General features: G+C 41.0%; 1 protein-coding gene across 1 annotated transcript in view; it reads left to right on the top strand.

Moving 5' to 3' along the window:
* Window positions 1-20,868, top strand: part of LOC120731599 (potassium voltage-gated channel subfamily B member 1-like) — a 40,865-nt gene extending 19,997 nt beyond the window's left edge. The window contains exon 3 of the mRNA XM_040028691.1: window positions 15,553-20,868. Within this exon, the coding sequence (XP_039884625.1) occupies window positions 15,553-17,373 (1,821 nt within the window). The 3' untranslated portion in view covers window positions 17,374-20,868. The remainder of the gene's footprint in view (window positions 1-15,552) is intronic.
* The last annotated feature ends 2,087 nt before the right edge of the window (window positions 20,869-22,955 follow it).

Here is a 22,955-nt window from a genome sequence, read left to right as displayed (position 1 = left end):
ATCATTTGAAACTTTGGTCATGTGTAATATGAGCAGCCACCAGTAAAAACTAGGGGAATGGTTAATAGATCTCCTTTAAGGCAAAAAAAAAAAAAAAAAGCTATATATTAAACATTTAAAGCTACGTTTAACACACTAAGATAGTTTTTTGTTTTAAGAAGTGTACACACAGCCTGGGACAATTCAAAAATTGTATTAAGAATGATACATTAGTAACATATTTGTGTTAAAAGCATCTTGGCTCCCTGTGAGACGGCTTTCAGAGGAGTAAAATCAATTTTCTTCTCCACAGAGAATTTAGCATTTTTTTGTGCTTCCTCTAAAAGGGGTCTAAGCTTGATGCAAGTGTTTTTTTATCCTTTATTGCTAAGATAAAAGTAGCACAGTGAGGTTCTCTGAAACTGACTTGATACAAGCTCAATAATCCAAGTAAGGAAATCCAAAAAGTCGAGTCTGTTCAATCTTGAAATACAGTTTTTACTGGGAAAATCTGTTCATCACTCAGCCTCTCACTGAAAATGCTGCGTCCAGATAAACAGCAGTAACTTCTTATATAAATTATTATATAAGAATGTAAGAATAAGCTAAGAATATTATTGATTAGTGTCAGCACGAGTAACTGTATACACTGAAAGACCGTAGTAGCATTCTTCTTGCTGAGCTGACACCATTATGTTTATGAATACCCATCCTGTGTGTGTGTGTGTGTGTGTGTGTGTGTGTGAGAATAATCTACTGATTATTATGAAAACAAACTGATTGTTAAGGTCTGTGTTGATGACTTCTGATACTTCTGCTTGTACTATTATACTACTGCTATTCTATACAGTATAGTATACTGCTATAATACTGTTTCTATATCCTACGTTCAGTATGTAAACCACTGACTTGTGATAAATAATTATTTTTATTCTTCTTGGAAACTAAAAATTATACATCAAACCTGCACAATGAGAAATCTCTGAGCTGTTTTGCATTGACTGCTACATCTGTTTTATTTACAGCGTGTGGCACATTTAAACAACAGAAGTTGAACCAAACTGCTTTAGAGAGAGGCACATGTATACTTGGCTGTATTAGTTATTGTGGAAAGTGAAAATCACAGTGGTCATTAAAATGTGTTCTGAATATTTGCAGATTGATGATGATTCGTCCCATAAATCATGGCACACTGCTCTCCCCTACATAAGCTGCCTTTATAAGTTCAAAGTATCAGTATGTTGGTATCTGCATACTGACCCTGTATTTACTTGGTATTGGAACCATACCAAAATTTAACAGCACTAGACATTCAGTGTAGAAATTTTTAAAACTGGAACAAAATAATGTTTTGGGTTTTTTTATATTGCTCAACTAAATGATCCGATAATCTAATAAATTCTAATTTTCGTAGAATTCGCACAGCATGCCTGGAGCTTTTTTTTTCTAGCCGCCTACTTAAATGTCGGAAATTGAACAGAAATAAGATTTTTTTTACCCTCTGTAATCTAATTGGTGTAATATAAAGGATATTGGATGTGGTCTTCAGAGAATCTAGTCTTACTGGCTTCTCAAACAGCTTTACACTGTAAGCCACATTCATGCACTCATGCAAAGCTTTGTCTGCCACACACATAGAAATAGAACATTGCTGGTCACAAGCCAGTGTACTCCTAGTGTCAGTCCTAAGCCCCGATAAATTGAGGGGATTGCATCAGGAAGGACCTTAGCCATTGGTGCTGGTGACCAGCGAGGCGGAGTTGGAAAGAAGAGAGAGAAGAAGAGGGCAAAGGTGCATTCAGAGTCAGGGAAAGAAGAGGAAAGGTGGGAACATGGAGGTGAGAGTAGGGACGTTGCATGTGGGGACTATAACTGGCAAAGAAGGAGAGCTGGCTGAAGAGAGGCAAGGCTAAGATAATTTGGACGTGTGCAGAGGAAGAATAGTGGATAAGTTGGACACATAATGTTAAAAATGAAGCCGCCAGGCAGAAGGAAAAGAGGAAGACCAGAGAGAAAGGTTCATGGATGTAATGAATGAGGAAGAAAGCAGAAAGTTAATGTGAATGAAGAAGATTGGATTAGCAGATGATTGGCTGTGGCAATCCTAAAAGGAGCAGCCAAAAGAAAAAGACAAATCTTGGCCATGATGATCTTTGACATGTAGTGTAGATTTCTGTACCTCTAAGCTCCTTAGATTTGATTTATAAATCATTTTGAAGTGACCGATTTGTTTTAAAAATCCTGAGTGCCAAACAAGCTCCTTTGAGCCTCCTGAACACGTCTTAATAGAAACATGTCAGTCAGTGCTGTAAATCGCACTGGAGTGTCTCCTGTTTGTTTCAGTGTGATAACCTGCCCCCTGGCCTCTGTTTTTTTCCATGTCCTCTTTTTTATGAATAGCTGCATCTGTTATGCAAATTCTTAAAAGCCTCGAGTCACCATGGAAACTATCAGCTGGGTTGTACGCTGAAGTGCTGCAGTTTCCTCATGAGGATATCTGGGTACAACTGTGCTGCTGTCAGGGCATTTGTGTTCTTATAACTATGTTATAAATACAAACAAGGCGGGGGATAATTCTGCATGTAGCAGTGATGTTTTCCCTCTTTACTGTTTGTATATGCTGACTATTAATCTAATCTTTCCTTTTCCTGTGTTTTTTTTTTAAATAATCAGTGTCCAAATCCTGGTCCAGTGATTCAGACAGATCACATGCAGTTGCCTGCCTTTGTTTGCACTCACCATATGCCGTGGCAGACAGCTGGCCATGCATCTCTCATTAAAATCTCTGTCCACTCCTGTTACAGCATGATTGAAAGGCCACGCAGCCCTGATGTGCAGAAATCTACCATTCTCCTATATGGCTGTAAATACAGTAGTTTTATAGCTTACTGGATGTAAGTATCCTTTGCTACTGCCATTTTCTCCTGTTCTTTTACAGCCTGCATTGAAAGGCTCCATCACAAAGTCAGATGTAATGAACATTTTATTTTTGTATCCCAGGCCTCTAAGCTCTGAACTAATGTTCATTTTAAAGGTTAGATCCCTCTAAACTGTTCCTATGGTAAATGTCAGGCTCTCGGTTCTTTCTTTCTTTAAGTTGCCCGTTATTGCACAACTTCTTTTTAACATTTCACTGAGGTATTTAGGAAAATAGGTCACTTCCAAAGTTTCTCTTCTGCCTGTTGCCTTAGGGCTCCTTAGTGCCTGTACATCTCAGCTGCATACATTATACACCATACACTGCACTTCAAACATCTTTTTTTGCTGGTTCCTTTCTACATTATGTATTTCTGACTTCATTTTACCATTTTACCACGGAGGACTAGCAGGTGCCTCGGAGTGCTGTTACCTCAGCTGGACAGAAATGAGCAGCTTGACACTGACACAGAAGCCTTACTGTATGAACACGAGACTCACTGCTGAGGTCGACTGTAGTCACGAAAGAAATCTCTTGGTCTGCCTTTCGACTCTTCTAAATCCTTTAGGAGGAAACACTGGCTGGTTTACAGCAGGAGTTTCATCTGTACGGAAAGGAAAATAGATGTTTTTATGATGCACTTTGCATCTGTGTAAAGTATGTAGGATGTAAGATCTTAGATCCTTATGAGGGCAGTTAATGTTATTCAACTAATAAAACACTAGGTGTTCTCCCACAGCAATAGAGGAAAAAAGCCCAAGGTGGAATCTGCCACTCACTATACTCATATACTATATTACACTCATATATGCTATATATATATATTTACTGGCATATTATCAAGGTAACCATTTTTCTCTGCAAAATCCAAACATTATATAACAACCACGATGAAAAATAGTCTAAGCTCTTGGCCCATTCTCCAAACTCCCCACACACAGATCTAATCCAGAGTCCCTTCCCTTTCACCCCTACTTGTAGATCAACCCAAAGGACTTGTCCCATTGCCAGACTCAGTAACCAAATGCAAAAGGTCTCATTCCCAGTTGAAAACAGCAGAAACGATCCATTCTGCTTTTGTGCACCACCGTGCATTACATTTTCAGGTTGTTTTTTAAAAGTTCCATTCTGACCACCTGCACGTTTTACCTGTCCACCACAGACCTCAAACGTGTACAAAGGGCAGGTTTAAATATAGAAATTTGTACACCAACCTTACTATGATACTATGATACAGTGTCATTGAGGATCATCAGTCACAGTGTAAATGGACTGACTCTTAAATAACACTTTTGTACTCAAACATGTCCCATTCACTCATTCACTTAAGCACTTTTCCATGTCTAAGCGCTTTCTATCTAACATTCACATTCCCACAAACACATCTGAAGCAACTCTGGGTTCAGTAGCCAAGGGTTGCTTTGGCATGCAGACTGAATCAGTCAAGGATAAAACCACCAGCCTTCTGATTAGTAGATGATCTGCTCAACCTCCTGAGCCACAGCCACCTCCGTGTCAGGTAGATTTCCAGCTATGACTCTACGAGACAAAAACAAATGTTAATGGCCACATGCTTGCCTGTTGCCTCTTTTTCAACAGCAAGCAGGCTCTGCTTGCGGCAATCCTTCCCCTACTTACTCGATTTGTCTACCTGCACCTTCATTCTCTTCCCCAGAATGAAATTCAGGTTGATGGGTTACTGTTTCAATAGTTTTGACACTGGAGCAAACCAGTTCAGTGGTCAGAATGGGACTTCCAGGTTGTGATCTAAAAATAGCAGTCATGCTGGGAGAGGTCTAGATGTAGAAGAGGCGGTGGCCTTGATGACCTTGAAGGGTAAACTGACCTGACGCAAATCAGGTACACTAAAAGTTGTGATTTCAGCTTTTACTGCAGAATTCATTACCTCACAACACAGACTCTTACATTAGTATTAACGATCCAAAAAAATTCATCTTCATCAGTTGCCATGGAAATTTGTGATCATATTTTTTATTAGGCAGAATGGTTTAATATTGTGGTTGAAAGGTATGTGAACCTGACAGTGTCTAATAGAGCAAAGTGCACGTTGCATCAGGTATTAATTGTTATGTCTAACTATTTACTTACTTTCCACTGCTTTTACATTTTTACAAACCAGAAAAAAACTATATGATACACACGCACATAAACCAAGAAAGACATAAAGGAAAGGAAAAGGAACGGGAACGGAAGAAAATAGATTCTGCCAGGCATCCAGTGGCGCAGCACTTTCTATAATTGCAACCTGGTGAATTTGTTGTCATGGCTACACTGAGTAGTGGGTCTGCACACTGGGACCAGTTAAGATAATTTTAGTTTTGATGCATTAGTAGTTTCACAGGCTCGCAGACACACATATAAATGTGAGATGTTACCAGAATTTCTCTACTGCTCTACTAGATTATGTATCCAAAAATAATAATACTTTAAAATCAGCAACAGGGACATATTGTAAATAATGAACCTCTTAACATCCACCAGGGTTCAATATGACCAAGGTTACTGGACTGGAGGAGACAGGGGATCAATCCACTGACCTTCTGATTGGTAGATGACCTGGTCTATCACCTGAATATCAGCTGCCAATATATAGTGTGCGATTTGGGATTACAGGTTAAGTGCTGTAAGATTATTATTTGGGGATGATAAATGGATGGGTAAACCTAAACTAGTCCCACAAACAGGTCACTAGTGAACCTGTGGATATTCATAACCGAATTATATAACAGATTATGCAATGTCTGGCTGAGAGTTAGAAGAGCAATACCAATCTCATATCTGTATATTCAATATAAACCATTAGCTGGTTAACTTAACTTACCATACAGAATGGAAACTAGTGAAAGCAGCTAGCCTGGTGGGGTCTAATGGTAAAATGTACCTAGAAAGGCCTCTGCGAGCTGTTAAGGAGCCAGGTTAGCTGTGTCCATCTGTAATTACTCTGTGGGATAAACAATAGACTGCATGAATTTTCAACAATCATTCAGGGCTTTGCATTTTGAAGCTGCTGCATCAGCATTTTGCCTGCTGCCCTTTAGTATTTAACTTCTTGCGTGTCTGATCATGAGAGTAACAGTCAAAATCTTGAACTGTTCCCTGAAGTTATTTCACAGCACCACTGCACAGTCTATCATGAAGTCATTGAATGTCCAGCACAGAAACCGAAAACTTGTTCATGTCGCCCTGTTAGCATCACAGCCACAAAAACCAGGCCTCTCCTGTTGCAGGTAGTGTTTACAGTAAATGTCACGAGTAACTATCTCCACTCAGTGCTGACACCCAATCCTGTCACAGGAACCCACTGACATTTAGTCTTTGTGGTAAACAAGGACCATTATGCAAATAGATTAAGTTGCATTTGTTTTACTATGACTGACTCTTTGATTCCTGCTTTTGCTTTGTAGTTATTCTAGTGATAACTCTCAGTTTTGAAATTCTCTGTTTTGGGTAATATTCTGTTATTAGTAGTAGTACTTTTCAGCAGTACCTCTGTGATTCCCTGACTCTGTCTTGTACTTCTGTTAGTGTCTGTCCCCCTTCCTGTTATTGTGTCTGATGTCAATCTTCTTGTGTCTGTGTTTATTATTTATCTTTTAGTTACTTCCTGTTTGAGTTTGAAGGTTAGATTTTGTTTTCTTGTGTCTAGTTTCACCCTCTGTTTTTCCCTCTTGTGTGATTGTCATCCTGGCCTACCAGTCTTCACCTGTGTTACTTACTTTCAGATGTGCTTCGTTCTCCAGCTGTCTCCTGCTGTCTTCTCATTTGTTGTCGTCAGATTTTCTGTTATGCTCACATGAGTCCAGACGCCAAGTAAGGATTTTGTGTTATCCGGGTAAACTGTTGGTTAATTCTGGGTTTTCTGTACTACAAAGGGGCTTCCCTTTTTGTCCTCGTTGTCCTACCACCATGGTAACTTGTGCTGCAAACCTAACCTGCTTCATAGCTGGTTAGGATCCAGATTAGAGATCAGCAGGTACAAAATTTACCACCTACTGACTAATTGATCCCCTGGAAAATAACGTAACCATCACTGGAAGTTCTCTCAGATGTGTATGTGTGGATAGGGGGATATCATGTCCTTGTGTTTATAGTCTTAGATGTAACTTTGTTTCTTGTTTGTTTTTTTTTCTGCAGGCTGCAAAGAATTTTTTAACAATTTCATTATTCTCTAAGCCTCAACATATGAGCCTAAAATTATTCACCTACGCTTTACTTGCTTATGAAATTTGTAACAAATTTGCACGTAGACTAAGCCTGCATTTGAATTTCGTTTCTAAATTAGTCTTGCTCTCAGACCATTAGATGCCACCTGTGAGGGCTAAAACCTTAAACCGTCCTTTTAAATTTTTTTAATTTAATGAAACGCTTAATTATAATCCATCAGTGTTGGCAGTGATCCTTTACTATCTGCTCACAGAGATTCTCAGGGATCTCCCAGGAAGGTGGTGCTATTTTCTTGGTCACAAGGTGTTGATTTCGTACCTGCCTGCTAGAGAGCAGGTTAACCACCTTCATAATACTAAAAGCCCAGTTATAAACCTGAAGTTACCTGAATAAGACAAATCCTCTCATTAAAAAGCAAGTCAAGACAATAAAAGCCCCACCCATGTAAGTAATCACCATTCACTGCTAAATGGTAGTGTCTGATGGCTGCTGAATCTCTTTAAGCAGCTCTTGATGCTGATTATCGTCTCTAATTACAGGTAAACCTGTTTTCCCTGGAATATTAATTACAACAAGCTCTGGTTACTTTCTCGACTGGTACTTTTGTCTAATTAACATCACCCCAGCCTTCATAGACGATAAGCAAGAATCTCATCGCTCTTGTTATGCACTACAGCACCAAATGGTCCATTTTCACAGAGTAATGATTCAGCTGAAAAATTCTGTTCGTTTTCCATTCACCTGCCAACACTGCTGCCACTTTCATAGTGAGCAACGACCATAGCAACAAGAGACAGCTGGAGCTCCAGCCTGCAAAAAAAAAAAAAAATATATTATAAGTATCGAGAACAAAGACAGATTTTGAGAACTTGTCATTTTCAGCTGGGTGTGATGTGTCTTCACTGAGAGGAGATGTGAGATGGCTGTGAGCCTTGCCAGTGTGCTGAATTTCAGCAAGCAGAAAAACACCCACTGTCTAACAGGATTGTACATCTGAGGATCACAGACACCATACTTATTCCATTAGCAGGGCTCACCCATGCAGACTGTATTTTTTTCCCCATCCAGCTCGGAGGAAAGCTTCCCAAGCTTATTGTGGGTTACCACAGTAGGTTTATTTAAACAGGGACATGCTGTTTGAAAGGTTCAGCAGAGAGTGCAGCCAGCATGCAGTTCATTAAAGGTTCGCAGTTCTTCAGACAAGTTTTCTCTTTTCTCTAAAGTCTTTGTGGTGACACCCGCCCACTGACTTGTCCATCAACACAATCCTAATGAAATTGGTAGAATTTATTACAAGAATCATGTGTAATTGCTGTACGTTATGAATGATTCTTACATGAGGTGGAGCAGTGTCACCTCACAGCAAAAGGATCCTGGGTTTGAATCCACTGATCGCTCTGTGTAGTTTGCATTGTGTCGCCGTGCCTGTGTGGGTTTCCTCTGAGTAATGGCTGCGTTCCAGATACAGCACAGAGTGACGCCACTCCCGAGTTAATGCGTTCCAGAAAAATGAGGAAAAACAGGATTTATTTCAGTTCTTTAGCTAAGTAGAGCCATTCATGTTCATCACTGACAATACAGCAAAATACTTGCCTTCTGACTTTACTTCTGACAGGAGCACAGCATTAGGTTAACCGGTGATTCTAAATTGGCCTTAGGAGTGAATGTGAGTGTGAATGGTTGTCTGACTCTCCCTGTTAGCTCTGCAATAGACTGGTGAACGTGTAACCTGACAACTGGGATAGGCTCCACCCCCCTCTGATCCTGAATTGCATAAGTGGTTAAAAATGGGTGGAAAAAATGATCTAGAATACTGTCCACATATTTTATAGCAACACTGCAAAAAAAAGTCCAATTTTTTTATGTCAAAAACCAATTTAAAAAAAAAAGAAAGAAGAAAATGTAAAACAGGATTTAGATATGAAACTTCTGAATGGACCACTCTACGTGAGATTTGTTCTTTAAAATCTCTAAAACAGTTTATAATAAACATCTGTTTTTTAGGCCACAGTGCTAGAGTTCCTTCAGTCTACATCATCTAGTGCAGGTGCTCCAGATATTTCAGACGCAAGGTTTCTGTGGCCTCCGGTTGGAGTACAGATGTTTTATCAAAGAGATTGATGCTCACATGGTGACAGCAGCGCTGGTGCCTTTTGTGCTCGTCATCCATAGGGAATAATCTCATTTCACTTTCTCACTTCTCCCATATTTTGTCTTCATTTTCACCGAGCCACCTCTGTTCTTTATGCCACCTCTCACCTTTTCTCTGCCATCCTCAAAAGGCAGACGTCTTTAGCCTCTGAGCGCCTGATGATGAGCTCCTAATACAGTGAAAAATCAGATGAAATGCACTGCAGACTGTTAAATATTAGCCCAGATCAGGTCACTTTCAGTTTTTTACAACTCATACTATAATTTCAGACATTTTGGGTGAAATGAATTTAATAGTATATCTTAAATTATACTTTACCTTTTAAATCTGAACTGGATAACCACTAAAATAATGCAAAATATTGTGCATGTTAGACTTCTAGAGGTTCACAGAAAGGCAGACAAAAAACAGAAATCTGTGAGCGCACACTTAACGCACTTCGTCCTCAGCGTTTTAGCACCACCTTCACACCTTCAAAAGGACACATCCTGTGAGTAGCCGCGAGCTCAGTAATCTATCTCCCTGTCTTCTCAGTACATAGCACAGGATATACAAAGGCTCTCTATGGAGATGCTCAAAGTTGGGACAGAAAAGGTTGCTAGGTAAGGTGAAAAGAAGCAGGGGGGTACGCCTGTGTGGGACACAGAAGGTCTTGTCAATTTCGATGCTCAAGTTAGACTCGGAGTAAGTTTTTTGTTTAAAAGCTGGTTGTTGCTTTTCTGTATTATATTACTGTAGAAGCTACTTTCAGCTGTCACCTCATTCACCACGGGTCACAACAATGGGTAGCTCCGCATATTTGATTTGGCAGATGCCCTTCCTGTGTTGTAAGACTCTGTATGTTCCAAAAACACATCAGGTTCCATTTACTTGATTTTGAGGGGGCGCTCTTGTGCGCTGTTCTGCTACTATTCAACTCACCAGTATCATCACGTACATTTTATTTAATATTCTAAGGTTTGGTTTGTGTTCCAGGTTTTGGTGGTTGTTGTTATATTTCTGCTCTGTTTTATTTTCTGGTCTTAGTTTTGACATCTAGTCTCTGTGTGTGTTAGTTCCTGTTTTACTTTGATAGTCTCCATCTCGTGTGTACTATGTTTAGTTTTGCTTCCCCTGTCAGCTGTCTTCCCATCCGTGTCCTGTTCCCTCGTTATCCTGTGTATATATTCTGTGTTTCCCTCTGTTCTCTGTTGTGTTCTCCCTCATTGTAGTTGGTTGGTCTGTCTTTAAATCAATTTATGCAGTTACGACACATTTTATTATAACCTAATCCTTAAATGGATTCAATGCCGTAGAGGCCCACAGACCGGTTAAAGTCTAAAAGTCTTTTTGTAAGGTTTGTTCACAGTTGCAAAATATTAAAAAATGAAAACAATGTTGTCCCAGAAACTATGGGAAATAAAAGGAAGGACAGCATGTTCAGGGGTTCATCATAATTATATTATGTAAGAGCAGCAGGTGAGAGCAGTTTTTATTGCACCGCAGTCCCTTTGTGGAACTTTCCAAGAAGGTGATTGTAACCCTGGGGAGTTATAGTGTTTATAGCTGCAACAGGCCTTTTCTCCACTAAGGAGAGGACTTTCCACTTTATTTATTAGCAATGTAATACCATCCATCTGTTCCCCTGTCTCTATTAAAAAACAAAAACACTCACCCAGTGTCCCGCAGAGGAAATAACTGCAGCACCACAGCAGCCCCTGTAGGAGGACGGGCCAGTCGTTTGCATAAAGGGCAGGAAAGCATTTATTGGCCAGACACAGACAAGTACAACAATAAGAGGATTAGAGATGCCATCTTGCACTCAACATGCACACATAAAATAAAATGAAGTGAATCACTGCGTGACATAATCCCCCCTATTGATTCGTCTCTTGTTGCAAAAAGGGCAAATCCAGTTACAAAGAAGTGAATCATTGGTTCACGCAGCGTGACGCAGTGGAAAATCCGTTCTTGATGTCAGATTTTACATCATGGGCTACATCCAGACCACTTTGTGGCGGACCAGTGAAAACTCTCTCTCTGCCAGTGTACATAGATGAGTATATTTAAAAAAATTCTGTGCTATTTCAACAGAAAGACATCTGTAAGCATGACTCTTTGAAGTAAGAAGTAAGTGTGTAAAATTACAGAAATCTATAAATAATTACGTTGGTGTAGTATGAATGGCCATGGGGGAGGTCTTTATCAGTAAAATGCAAAATACTATAAAAAGTCTAAAATTTCTTTTCTCCTTCACATTTTCCAAAGTCATCCTGTGGACCAGATGGGAGTCTTTACCGGCCAATTCCAGCCCCTATGCCTCATGTTCGAAACCCCTGCCTTACTACATGTATTTCTGTATTCATATCGTCCTCAGTTGTAATGACTCTATGATGATTACTTTTTAAGTAACAGCTCTTGAAGCCAAAATGTAAATGTGGTCAAAGGTTAGTTTCTGATTAAATGCCCCTAAAACTGATAATACTCCCATAATGCTGACTTGTACTTTGTGCTAAGTGCCAATTGGCAAATCTTAGCATGCTTAGGCTACACGTTGCTCTGAGAACATAAATATGATCTCAGAGATGCCAAGAAACTGATGGAAAGCTGTAGGGGGGAAATGAGCTGCAGAAGCATTTGAAAGCATTCATATTGTGATGCATTTCCTCCCCATGGAAACATCACTTCACTTTTGTAAGTAAGTGCTCTGCCTCCGTAATGCATAAGTTTTATAGCATCTGTCTTGATGGAACAAGCCACAAACTTGGGCAAAGTTTGACATTCATTTTGCCTGGAAAAAAAAAGAAGAATCATTGTTTTGGGGCTGGCAATTTTTTTCCTAAACAGTCACTACAACAACTTTGGCCTTGTTGCTTGTCCAAGTTAATTATTAACCATATATCTGAACTCAACACCAGCGAGAAACAAAATAACATATGTCTGATAAAATATAGAGGTGAGGACACTCGTTAAAAATAATGAAATGCTTTGTTTTTTCCATCCTGGCAAATGAGCACGACTCGGTTACACAACTGTATCAGTGTCAAGGCCCCCTTCCCTCTGTCTTCCGGTCCTGATGGGACACTCCTTCCCTGTAGAAGCCTCCTGCCAGGTGTTAATAGACACCCTGCTTTCCTGTCCATTCCTCCCTCGATCAAGCGTGAAGTTGAACCAACCCCCGAGTGGTGAACGCAGTGTGAAAACTAGGCTACATCTCTGGTTCTGCAGTTCGCCATGGCCCACTGAGAATCCACTCATGCACACCTTTTCCAGGACAGCAAAGCTTGCACTTGAGGAGGATATTAAATATTCAGTCTCCTGCCTCTACAGGCCTGCAGGGAAAGGAGGCTTGGGGCTAATTACTGAGCTGGAGGGGGGGAGTGTGTGTGTGTGTCTCTCTCTCTCAATATGTTTGTGCTTGTTAGGGGTGAGCATGTGCCATAGTTGTGCAGAAGCAGCAACAGCCTTGATCAGATTTATCTTCCATTTATGCAAACAGGAAATGGGACGGGCTGTCCTCATGACTCCAGTGCTTGTCATTAAGAGCTAATGAGGTAACACAGCACTGACCATAACCCTCTTTAGCAGCGCATCTGCGTCTTAATGTCCCTGCTGTACTGTAATACATTTGCCCATACATATTTCAGCTTTCAGTTGTGCACTGTGTCAGCTACATAAAGACACTACTGATTCATTTTAACTTTAACTTTGGAACACAATCATATTGCACTCCGTGTGTCCTTACCACAGGGAGCTCATTGGTTTCTGTTGCAAAGCACAGACTGGGTTAGCCTCATTTTCCCTTCATCACAGATTTGTCACAGCGCCGAGTGTCCTCAGCAGACAGCCTTCTCTGCCTGTGTCTATCTGTATCACTGTAGCGAGCTTGCGTTCCTATAATCTCCTCTCTGGCTGACCCTAGTTGGCTCACTACCAGGGTGGGAGGAGAAAAGGTGAGCGAGGGAGATAATTTGATGGGAACTGGAGCTCATCATCCTTCAGGTGCTCTCTTTACACAACACAGCCAGGTTTCAGCGTGATACATTAAAGTGCTCTCCAGCCTGCTAGAAAAGTCCTGATCTGTTGAGCGCAGTTTCCACTGAACACTTCAGGCTCGGTCTTGAGTCCCAATCTGATTCTAAATCAGCGCGCTCCCTGCATGATTTGCTTTTCCCAAAACTCCACTTTAGGGTTTCTGCTAAGTTGTGTGACCTCCACATTCTCGCAAAACTACTGAAAACAATGCTGCAATCTTTTACCTTTTACTGTTAAGGGTAACGTTTGTGTTTTTTATAACTTTAGCTGATTTATTCTCTTGAGTGTGATTATTTAGTTACCTGAAATCTACCTCTAACAGGTCTTATTTCAGAGTTTAATCCATCATTTTGACTCTCTTGGGACCCACACCTGGAGGCAGGCTATTTCAGGGAAAGCTCTGATAAAGTTTACATTTCGGGGTGCCCTTTAATTCCCTCTTGCTTCTAAACTCCTGTCCTCTCTTGCCTCATCTGAACAAAAGTTTCACTGCTTTTAGCCCCTCTCTCTTTAAAGGCCAAGCTAGGTGTGCAAGCGCTCACCTGTCAAGATTAATTAAAGCTTATAGAGGTTGACTGGCACAAGGGAATAATCCCGCTCTCCAGTCGCCTGGGACATGGCCTCCACAGTGACCTTGTGCTGGATTTCACACTGACTCCAGGACAGGAATAATAGGTGTGGCACACCTACACAGCCACAACGGTGTAGGCTTCCTAATCCCCAGCACTATGACTAGACCCTGTTGTACTCAGCAGATTATATCATTAGTAGGTAGCTCAGTGCTTTAAAAGGTCTCCAGTAGCCTTTCAGTGGGTCTCGCTTGCTACGCATGCTGTCCTTTGCAGCAAAGTAATTCATCCGGGTTTTCTTGAAGCCCGGGGCATTGAAGGATTGTAGCAGAATGAATAGAAATGGAGACAGAGGCAGTAAAGTGTCAAATGGTTTGTTTGTTTGTTTGTTGGGGGGTTTTTTTTTTCAGGAGTATCGGTACAATCAGAAACTCCCTCTCGCTCTCTTGCTTTCTTGTCTTTTGCTTACACTCTCTTCCAGTGTAGCGCAAGACACAAAAAGAAAAATGCCCCAGAGTTCACATTAGCTCCGATCATTCTTTTGAAATGCTGACATGAAAGTAGAAAAGCTAAAGGGGCCGTGAACTAATATCATCAAAAGGATGAACCAGGGCGTTTTAGCTATTTCTGAAAAACGCAGTTAAATGCTACAAATTGAGCAACACCAGTTCTTCTCTTTGATATTGAGTTTCTCTCGGGAATGACCGTCCTTGCAGCCATACAAGACTCAAACTCTTATATCAGTTTTGATTCAGTCAAGCATCTTACCTGATCCCAGCCCTGAAGACCACCTGCACTGTGCCAGTGCAGAGTTGGAGTGGCAGTGTTTTTCCCATTCATCAGCAGACACCCAGTCATAGACCTGACTGTCAGTTTCCATTAGCCGGCGATGCTTGAAGAAAAGCCAGAAGGTCAATTGAAGACACTGAGTGTTGTTCTGAAAGAAGCTTTTCAAACCATCTGGTCTAAAAAAATATCCCATCAAGGCTGTCATCATATCAGATTTTCTCTACATGATTAACTCAGCCAAACGATGGTTTTAGTATCTGCACTGATATTCGCTGTGAATTGCAATAAAGCAAAATGACTCCCCTGAATGTACAGCAATGTTTGATGTATCTGTGATACTTTTCCTCTTTGTTGCGAATAATAACTTTGATGAATCTGGTTTTGAAAATAAAAACTGTGTTGCGAGCTCCATATTCAGGGTAATGAGAAGGAGCCTTCCATGAATACAAAACAGATGGCTTCAGACTTGTTGCATACTCTGTGCAGTCTTTTAATCTCTAAGTGTTCATTTCTGTCTAGACGGCCATCGGTTAAGAGATATTCTGATGATCAAGCATTTGCTTCTTGTTTGTGTAAGATTAACAAAATGGATTGGGCAATTACTCCGAAACTATCCACATTTGGCATGCATGTGCTGATCAATATCACGCTTTTTGATTTGTTCAGCTCAGCTTCTGTAGTCTAAAATGTGAGGAATTTTACAAATAGCTGAATTTTAGCTAAATGTTACTAAAATAGAAGTAATTGACACTGCTAACATGCTAATGCTCCTTGTTCCCCCTTCAGGTTTACCACAGCGATGGACTATGGAGTGCTGTTAAACTATTTCAGTGTGAACCAAAGGGGAGAACTGACTGACCTGCACTGTTCTGGGGAAATAGCAATAGATGAGTACAGAGCAGTGGAAGTTTATACCTCAGACTTTTTTCTCTCTCTGTGTTTTCCAGATCCTGGCAATCATCTCCATCCTCTTCATTGTGTTGTCCACCATTGCCTTGTCTCTGAACACACTTCCAGAGCTGCAGGACACAGATGAGTTTGATCAACCCACCGACAATCCACAACTGGCCCATGTGGAAGCCGTGTGTATCGCGTGGTTTACTATGGAGTACCTCCTTCGCTTTCTCTCTTCCCCCAGCAAATGGAAGTTCTTCAAAGGTCCTTTGAATATTATTGACCTGTTAGCCATCTTGCCCTACTATGTCACCATCTTCCTGACAGAATCCAACAAGAGCGTGCTGCAGTTTCAAAATGTCCGCCGTGTGGTTCAGATTTTTCGGATCATGAGGATCTTGCGTATTCTGAAGCTAGCCCGTCACTCCACAGGTCTTCAGTCCTTGGGCTTTACTCTCAGAAGGAGTTATAATGAGCTGGGTCTCCTTATCCTCTTCTTGGCCATGGGAATTATGATATTCTCCAGTCTGGTGTTCTTCGCTGAGAAAGATGAAGAAGACACTAAGTTTAAGAGCATCCCAGCTTCCTTCTGGTGGGCTACCATTACTATGACCACAGTGGGTTACGGAGATATTTACCCAAAAACTTTGCTGGGAAAGATAGTCGGCGGGTTGTGCTGCATTGCGGGGGTTCTGGTGATCGCCCTTCCTATCCCCATCATTGTAAATAACTTCTCTGAATTCTACAAAGAGCAAAAGAGGCAGGAGAAAGCCATCAAAAGAAGGGAGGCTCTGGAGAGAGCTAGGAGAAATGGTAGCATTGTCTCTATGAACATTAAAGACGCATTTGGCCGCAGTGTGGAGCTCATGGACGTAATGGTGGAGAAATCTGATGAAATGAAGGAGAAACTCCAGGATAACCATGTGTCTCCTAATATCCACAAAGGGACTCCAAAAAACAAGTCAAAGACCAACCCAGGCAGCCCAACCAAGACCCTTGAATCAAACTATGTAGAGCAGGCCAAGCCTTCCAGCAGCCCCCAGCACCTCAGTGCACAGAAACTGGAGGAGCTGTACAACAAGATGACCAAGACCCAAACACAACCCAGCCTCACCGGCAAGGAAAAGGGGCAGCCGTCCAAATGTAGACAAAGAGCTCAGCTTGAGATGGGAAGCATCCCCAATGAAGCTATCCCAAGCACACTGGAGGTTGTGACAGACATGAAGAGCATGTCCAGTATCGACAGCTTTATCAGCTGTGCCACTGACTTACCTGAGAGCTCTCGCTTTTCCCAAAGCCCCATTAGCAACATCCCGGGCAAGGTCAGTACAAACCCGAGCCTGGAGACCACCCTGGAAAATGAGCATGAAGGCGCCACAACACCCTTGACAGGCAAAGGTACAAACTCCAAAGGCACACACATCAACAACCCACTCAAAAGTCGTTCTCATAAAGTCAACTTCAGAGGCGGTGAGGATTCGGGGACGGGCGTCCTGTCCGACAGCTCGTCCATGCAGAGCCCCGAGGCGTCCATCTACACGACCGCCAGCAGCAGAACACCCAGCAAGAGCCCAGAAAACTTACTGCCTAGCATGTTCACGTTCCACGATGCCTCTGTCAGTAAGTTCATTGATGCTGACACAGATGAGGAGGAGCACCCGCATGATGGTTCAGTCGCCAGCCCAGCCCAAAGACTCCTGGAGAAATCCAGCCCCAAGTTTGGCCATCGCTCCACTTTCCAGCAGGCTCCCAACCACATGGAGGGCCTCCAAAGGAAGCTGGGAAACAGCACACTGCCGTTAGAGGGGCAGGAGAACCACGTGGCTCAGGAACTTCAGCCACTTCAGGGAGAGAAGAGTCACTCTAACTCTTAAAGAACCAAAAGAAAAGAGACAACAGACAGAACGTGAATAGAAAGCAAAGGAGGTGACAAGCAAATAAGAAGTGCTGGGAACCTCCCGGCGTTATGAAAGGCACGGAAAACATTTGCGGGAACATTTAAAGACTTACAAAAATACTTCTATCCCGTGAAGAAACAGTAACTGTGCACACTGGGAAATAATTTTTTGTCCTCTCGAGCTTCTTTCTACTAATAACTCGTAAATAAATCCTTTTAGCAGAGAACTCTTAAGAGATTTTAAAAAAGAAGCAAGGAATACATTCTGAAGAGTTTTACAATTTATACATTTCTTTTAGCCTGTCTAGTTGACTACAGTTAATCTTTTTCATAAGGCAAAAACCTACTTTCCCGGCATCCCTGGATAGCACTTTGACGCCACAATAGCAAAGGCTGTCAAATCAGTAGCAAACCACAAAGGGCATTGAAACCTGGCATATTGAGTTGTAAGGGGAATACACATTTTCTTTTACTTTCTACACAGTATATAACCTATATTCAGCGTATACGATGAAGTGGTGGGAAAATGCGTAGTTTGTTTCCTTTAACTTCCTTCCTCGAAACTGGCCTTAGTACACGTCGTCTGTGTTTTATGTTTGTACAGCAGAGCGAAAGCCAGAAATTAACAGGCAGTCAGGCAGCATACACGTGTGCTTAATCATTACCTTTCATATCTACTATATTTATTCCTATGTAACGTTTGTGGTCTCTTGTCTTGAGTGTGATCTCGAGTAAGACTCAAGTGTTTCAGTCTGTTGTCGTCAAAAAAAAGTTCAGTGTCATACTCGTTGATCTCTTTTCTTCTTTTCTTTTTTACTGCACAGGTCACATTAAACGACAGAGACACACTGTGAGGTTATATCGTGAATGTCCTTCCTGTTCTCGTTGTGCCAGGCTGCTGGCGAGAAAGAGAGAGAGAGCACTTTTTTATTATTAACACAGAAGAAAAAAGCGTTATCCGTGCTTGTGTACCTATTTTCTTTGTTTCTAAATGTCTTTTGCATGTCTCTTAGACTTCATGTCCAATGTGGAGGAAACTTAAACGGAAAAAAAAACAGTCTGACACTGATGAAAAGTTTCTTGAAGGAGCTGAGGGGGAGTCGCCATTCCTGGTGTAGCTGATAAACTTTGCATTAAATGACACTGCTTATGAGCATCAAAACAGCTGGAAAGACAGCAGTGAAAATCCCAGAGATTTTCGGATGTTGAGCTTCCAAGTGTGAATATTGTACATTTCTAATTACGCGAGTAGAATCTGTTACAACGATACACATTTATTGTACAAGGTAAAGAATCAAAATAATTTATATTTTTAAGCTATTTTCTAAAAGAATGGATTCTTAGATAAATATATTGTGCATAATCTCATAGTTTTGCATTTCAAGTACTGCATTATTTCAATGGAGCTGCATTTATTAGACAATAATCTGCAGTGCATACATTTGTATTGTTTGCTACTGTCTCCCAGTAATTGTCTGTCCTTCTGTTCTTTGTGTGATGTGAAGAACCAAAGAATTGTTCTGTCTGATAACTCATGCAGATGATTTATCTCAAAGAATATTAGAAATTGAAGCATTCCTTTTCTAAACAGCAGAACGTGACATATATCAGGGGGGCATACTCGCTCATTGGGGACAAACATGTGAGCCAGAGAGAGCGTGCTGGCCCCTGAAGAAGACGACTGCTGATGGAGGATGAAATAGGAAAATGAAAAAGGAAGGCGGGAACGAAGCACTTTATTTCAGATCCATTTAGAAAGCTAATTTGATTATTTACACTCTCTGGATCCTGGCAAGTGGTTTGCTTCCAGAAATCCAAAACATTATGCTCACTTGAGTCCACATGACATCTCTTATAAACTTAAAGACACCTCGCAGCTATGTGCAGCTTGCCACTCTAATACACAAACAGCAAGGAGGTACATTAGGCCACTTTAGTTCAACCAAAGGGATCCGTCATCCCGCTTTTCTGAACACACATGATCACCGGACACATGAGCGATCCGGGCGTTGATCATCCAGTGCTCTCATGCTCTTTCTTACAGAAACCAAGCAAGTATCATTTTTTTATTATTGCAACTTACAACATATCATGCAAGCCAGCTACGAGCAGTCGTTTTCAGTAGTGGACCTTAAGCTTAAAAGAGATATTCACTGCTGTGCAATGTCTGCAGTCATTAGACGTAATATGAGTTAGATATTTTGGTGCCTTTGCTTTTAAGAACGCCTACTCTGCACACTGAATCTGTCGCTGTGCCCTGTCTAATGGAGCCTGAATGACAATAAAACAAACAGCGAATAAACACATAGAGAACTGGGTCATCATGCTGTCAGACTGATATATTAGATATCTACAGCCCTTTCTCTCATGTCTTTCCTGTGCACTTTCACTCAAAAAGCACCAAACGGGTGCACGGAAAAGGCCCGGTCCACACAAACAAACAGGTGGGGACTCGCTCGGTAGAGTGAACAACCACTGTTTCCATGGTGATGGCTGAGATGACTGAATGGCTCAGATTTGATGCAAGCAAGTAGTCGAATTTGTAGAGATGGAGTCCTTAAAGACTCAAATAGCATATTGAGAGTGCAGACAGCATTCACATTCTGTTCATTCCTCTCAGTTTGTTCCCTGCTCGCTTGTCACTCAAGTGTGGTGAAGGCTTAAAAACAAATGTGTAAACAGAAAACTGGATTATGGGCCTCTTAAAAACAGTCAAATATTCCCTTTTTTTCATAGAAACATGGACACATTTCAGCAAATTACAAGACAGCAGACAGAGTACGAACATATGCCCCCATCTAAGGTGATGCAGTTAATAAAGACTTCAGCTTCCTAGCTGTGCAGTAGAACTGTTACCCTGATTATAACTGACGTTCCTCTGCTCCTTCACCTCATGACCAACAAAGACAGAAGTTAATCATTCAGAGGAGAGCATGGAAGTATTAACAAAGAAATTTCCTTTTTTCTTTTCGCTCATTTTTGGGAAGAGTAAAGAGTCTCTCAGGCAAAAGAACTGCCTTGACATTCTGTCAGTAAGAAGCCGAGTTATGCAGTCAGATTATATCACTCGTATGCATTTTCCATTACAAGGCCCAGCCTTGTGCTCGAGTCTTCTGTGAAGAATGACAGTGCAAAGCAGGCAGATGAGGCAACCTTTTGAGGATGTGTTCAATTCAGTGAGTCTATAAATACAATCCTGGGCATGCACCGGAAAGGTCTGAGCCTGCAGGAAAGGCTCAGTTACAGCAGTGTGTTTGGTCAGATGGCGTCACGCAGTTTTTGAAGAACAAACTTTGCCTGCAAGTCTGGCAAAAGGGGTGGCTTGGAGGAAGCTACACAGCTACACCGCTGACTGTGTAGTTACTTTGCTTTTTTTTTTTCTTGCAGCCCAGCCCAATGCTGCATTGTAATAGAATAAAAATGTCAAACTGACAAATGGTCATATAACTTTGGCTGCTGAAGGTGCTAGGGACACAAGAAAAGAACAAGGAAAGGGGGGAGCATGTGTCACACGGTGAAGAATGAAGGCTCATTAGCATTCAACAGTCAGACATGCAGTGTAAATAATATTTTGGAAAATGAGCCTCTAATCTAGTTGACTTTCTAAACAAGCCATAGTCTATTTGAATACATTTTTTCTGTGTTGGATGAATGTTAACAATGTCCTTGTTGCTTTTTATATAATTTCCTCTTGTTTTCTGAACTGCACTTTATTTATTTTGCCTAAATTAAGCCCTCTGCTTCTTAACGAGAATAGGAATAACAACACAAAGAAAAAACTGAGAAAATACAAAGTTACACATTGGTTCAAATACAACTCCAGAAAGCACAAGCTTGATCACTGAGTAAGCATTTCAAGCCAAATACAGACACTTCATTTGATTTTAATCCTTTTCTTCCCCCTCTTTCAGGGAAATAATCATTCTGTTCAACTCACGCAGGTCTGTACGTCGCCCCATCTGTGTCTGGGAAAATGTCTCTTTTGTAAAGTTTAGTACTTTGTACCAGTTGACTTTGTAGAATATTTGTGATTTCCCATTGTTCAGTGCATGTAGCGCTATGAAACTTTGACACACAGAACTTGTAAATATTATCTAAAAAAGAAAAGAAAAGAGAATAAAAAGCTATAGGAAAATGTCTATAATGAGCAGTTTTGAAGCAGATTTCTCATTTTACTGACTGATGCTTAATAAAGACAATAATGCAGTGTTGGTCCCGCGAGTCTCACTCTTCTTGTAAGACAGTTCATTATTTAAGCACAGAATTCTTTATTTCGATGCGCGTGGCTCTTGTGGTCCTCCATACATAACAATGTGTGACAGCAAACTGCAGTGATTGCACAAGCCTGAGCTAAAGGGTCGAGGATAAACACTGCTTGTTTTATACAATAGCTCCCTCTAGTGGTGTGTTTTCGTATCCATTAAGATGTGTACGGATCCGATGTCTCTGACTAAACTTTCAGGAGTGGGAGGTTAAGTTTCCCATGACGCCACATGAGAAACTCGGACTGTTGTGGAGGGGTTCACCAGTAAGTTCATATAGAGAAATACTGAGCAGATTTGGTGCAACTCTCCACAGCAGTCTCAGTATGCCATTAATTTACACGGAAGAACAAACTGTATTTCCTGCATCAAAGACAGTACATCTAGTTTTAATGACCAGTGTAGTTTCCATTCTGTGCCAACAATGACCACCAATACCAACATCAACACTTAATTACATGTTGATTATTTTTACAGTTAGTTATTTTTATTGCATTTTTCAGTAGCTTAAGGTGACATGGATATCAAGGTAAAAATATGCATCCAACTGTCCATTTTCTTCCATAAGAAACAAAAATGGAGCAAACACAATTAGAACACTGGGACCAGAACAATATTTTTGCTTGACTAATGAGCCCATGCTTTGGTGAGATATTCAACCCCAAGTTTGGTCTAATAGATCCATTTAGTGTAAGTGTGAATGCATGAAAGCAGTATATGAACAATATGGGAAAGAGCAGAGACACAATTTAATTTAATGACATACAGTAGTGGGGTTACAAACACACTGGGTGTGCAAAGACAGGAATGGAGAAGAAATGCATCATGGGAAGTCCCACATTCTACTTTTAGGATCTCTCTGAACCGCCAGGAAGTGTGCAGTCTGAGAACGAAGTGCTCTGATTGGACAATATGGTATTATCGGGCTTTTAAGATATGATGTGGTCTGATTATTCAAGAGTTTTATGAGAGGAGACAGGTTTTATATTCACTTCTGGATTTAACAGGGAGCCGATAAAGAGAAGTTGATATAGGAGAAATATGATCTCATTTTCTAATCCCTTTTAGTATTGTCACTGTAGAGATTTCTATGGAAGGTTCACTCTAAAAATTTTATAGTCTAACCATTTTAAAAAGAAGGTTTACAAGATCGTAGTGAGCCTTGCTATGATGTATGTTTGGAGGCGGTGGGACTGAAAAAAAGGACAGGAGGCTAAGATGGAGGTGGCAGAGTTGAAGATGTTAAGATTTTCATTGGGAGCAAGCAGAATGGACAGGATTAGAAATGAGTGTATCA

The sequence above is a fragment of the Simochromis diagramma genome, unplaced genomic scaffold, assembly GCF_900408965.1.
Source record: "Simochromis diagramma unplaced genomic scaffold, fSimDia1.1 OVJJ01000483.1, whole genome shotgun sequence".
NCBI classification, from domain to species: Eukaryota; Metazoa; Chordata; class Actinopteri; order Cichliformes; family Cichlidae; genus Simochromis; species Simochromis diagramma.
The sequence above is the reverse complement of the archived record's forward strand: the minus strand, read 5'-3'. Positions and strand labels throughout refer to the sequence as shown.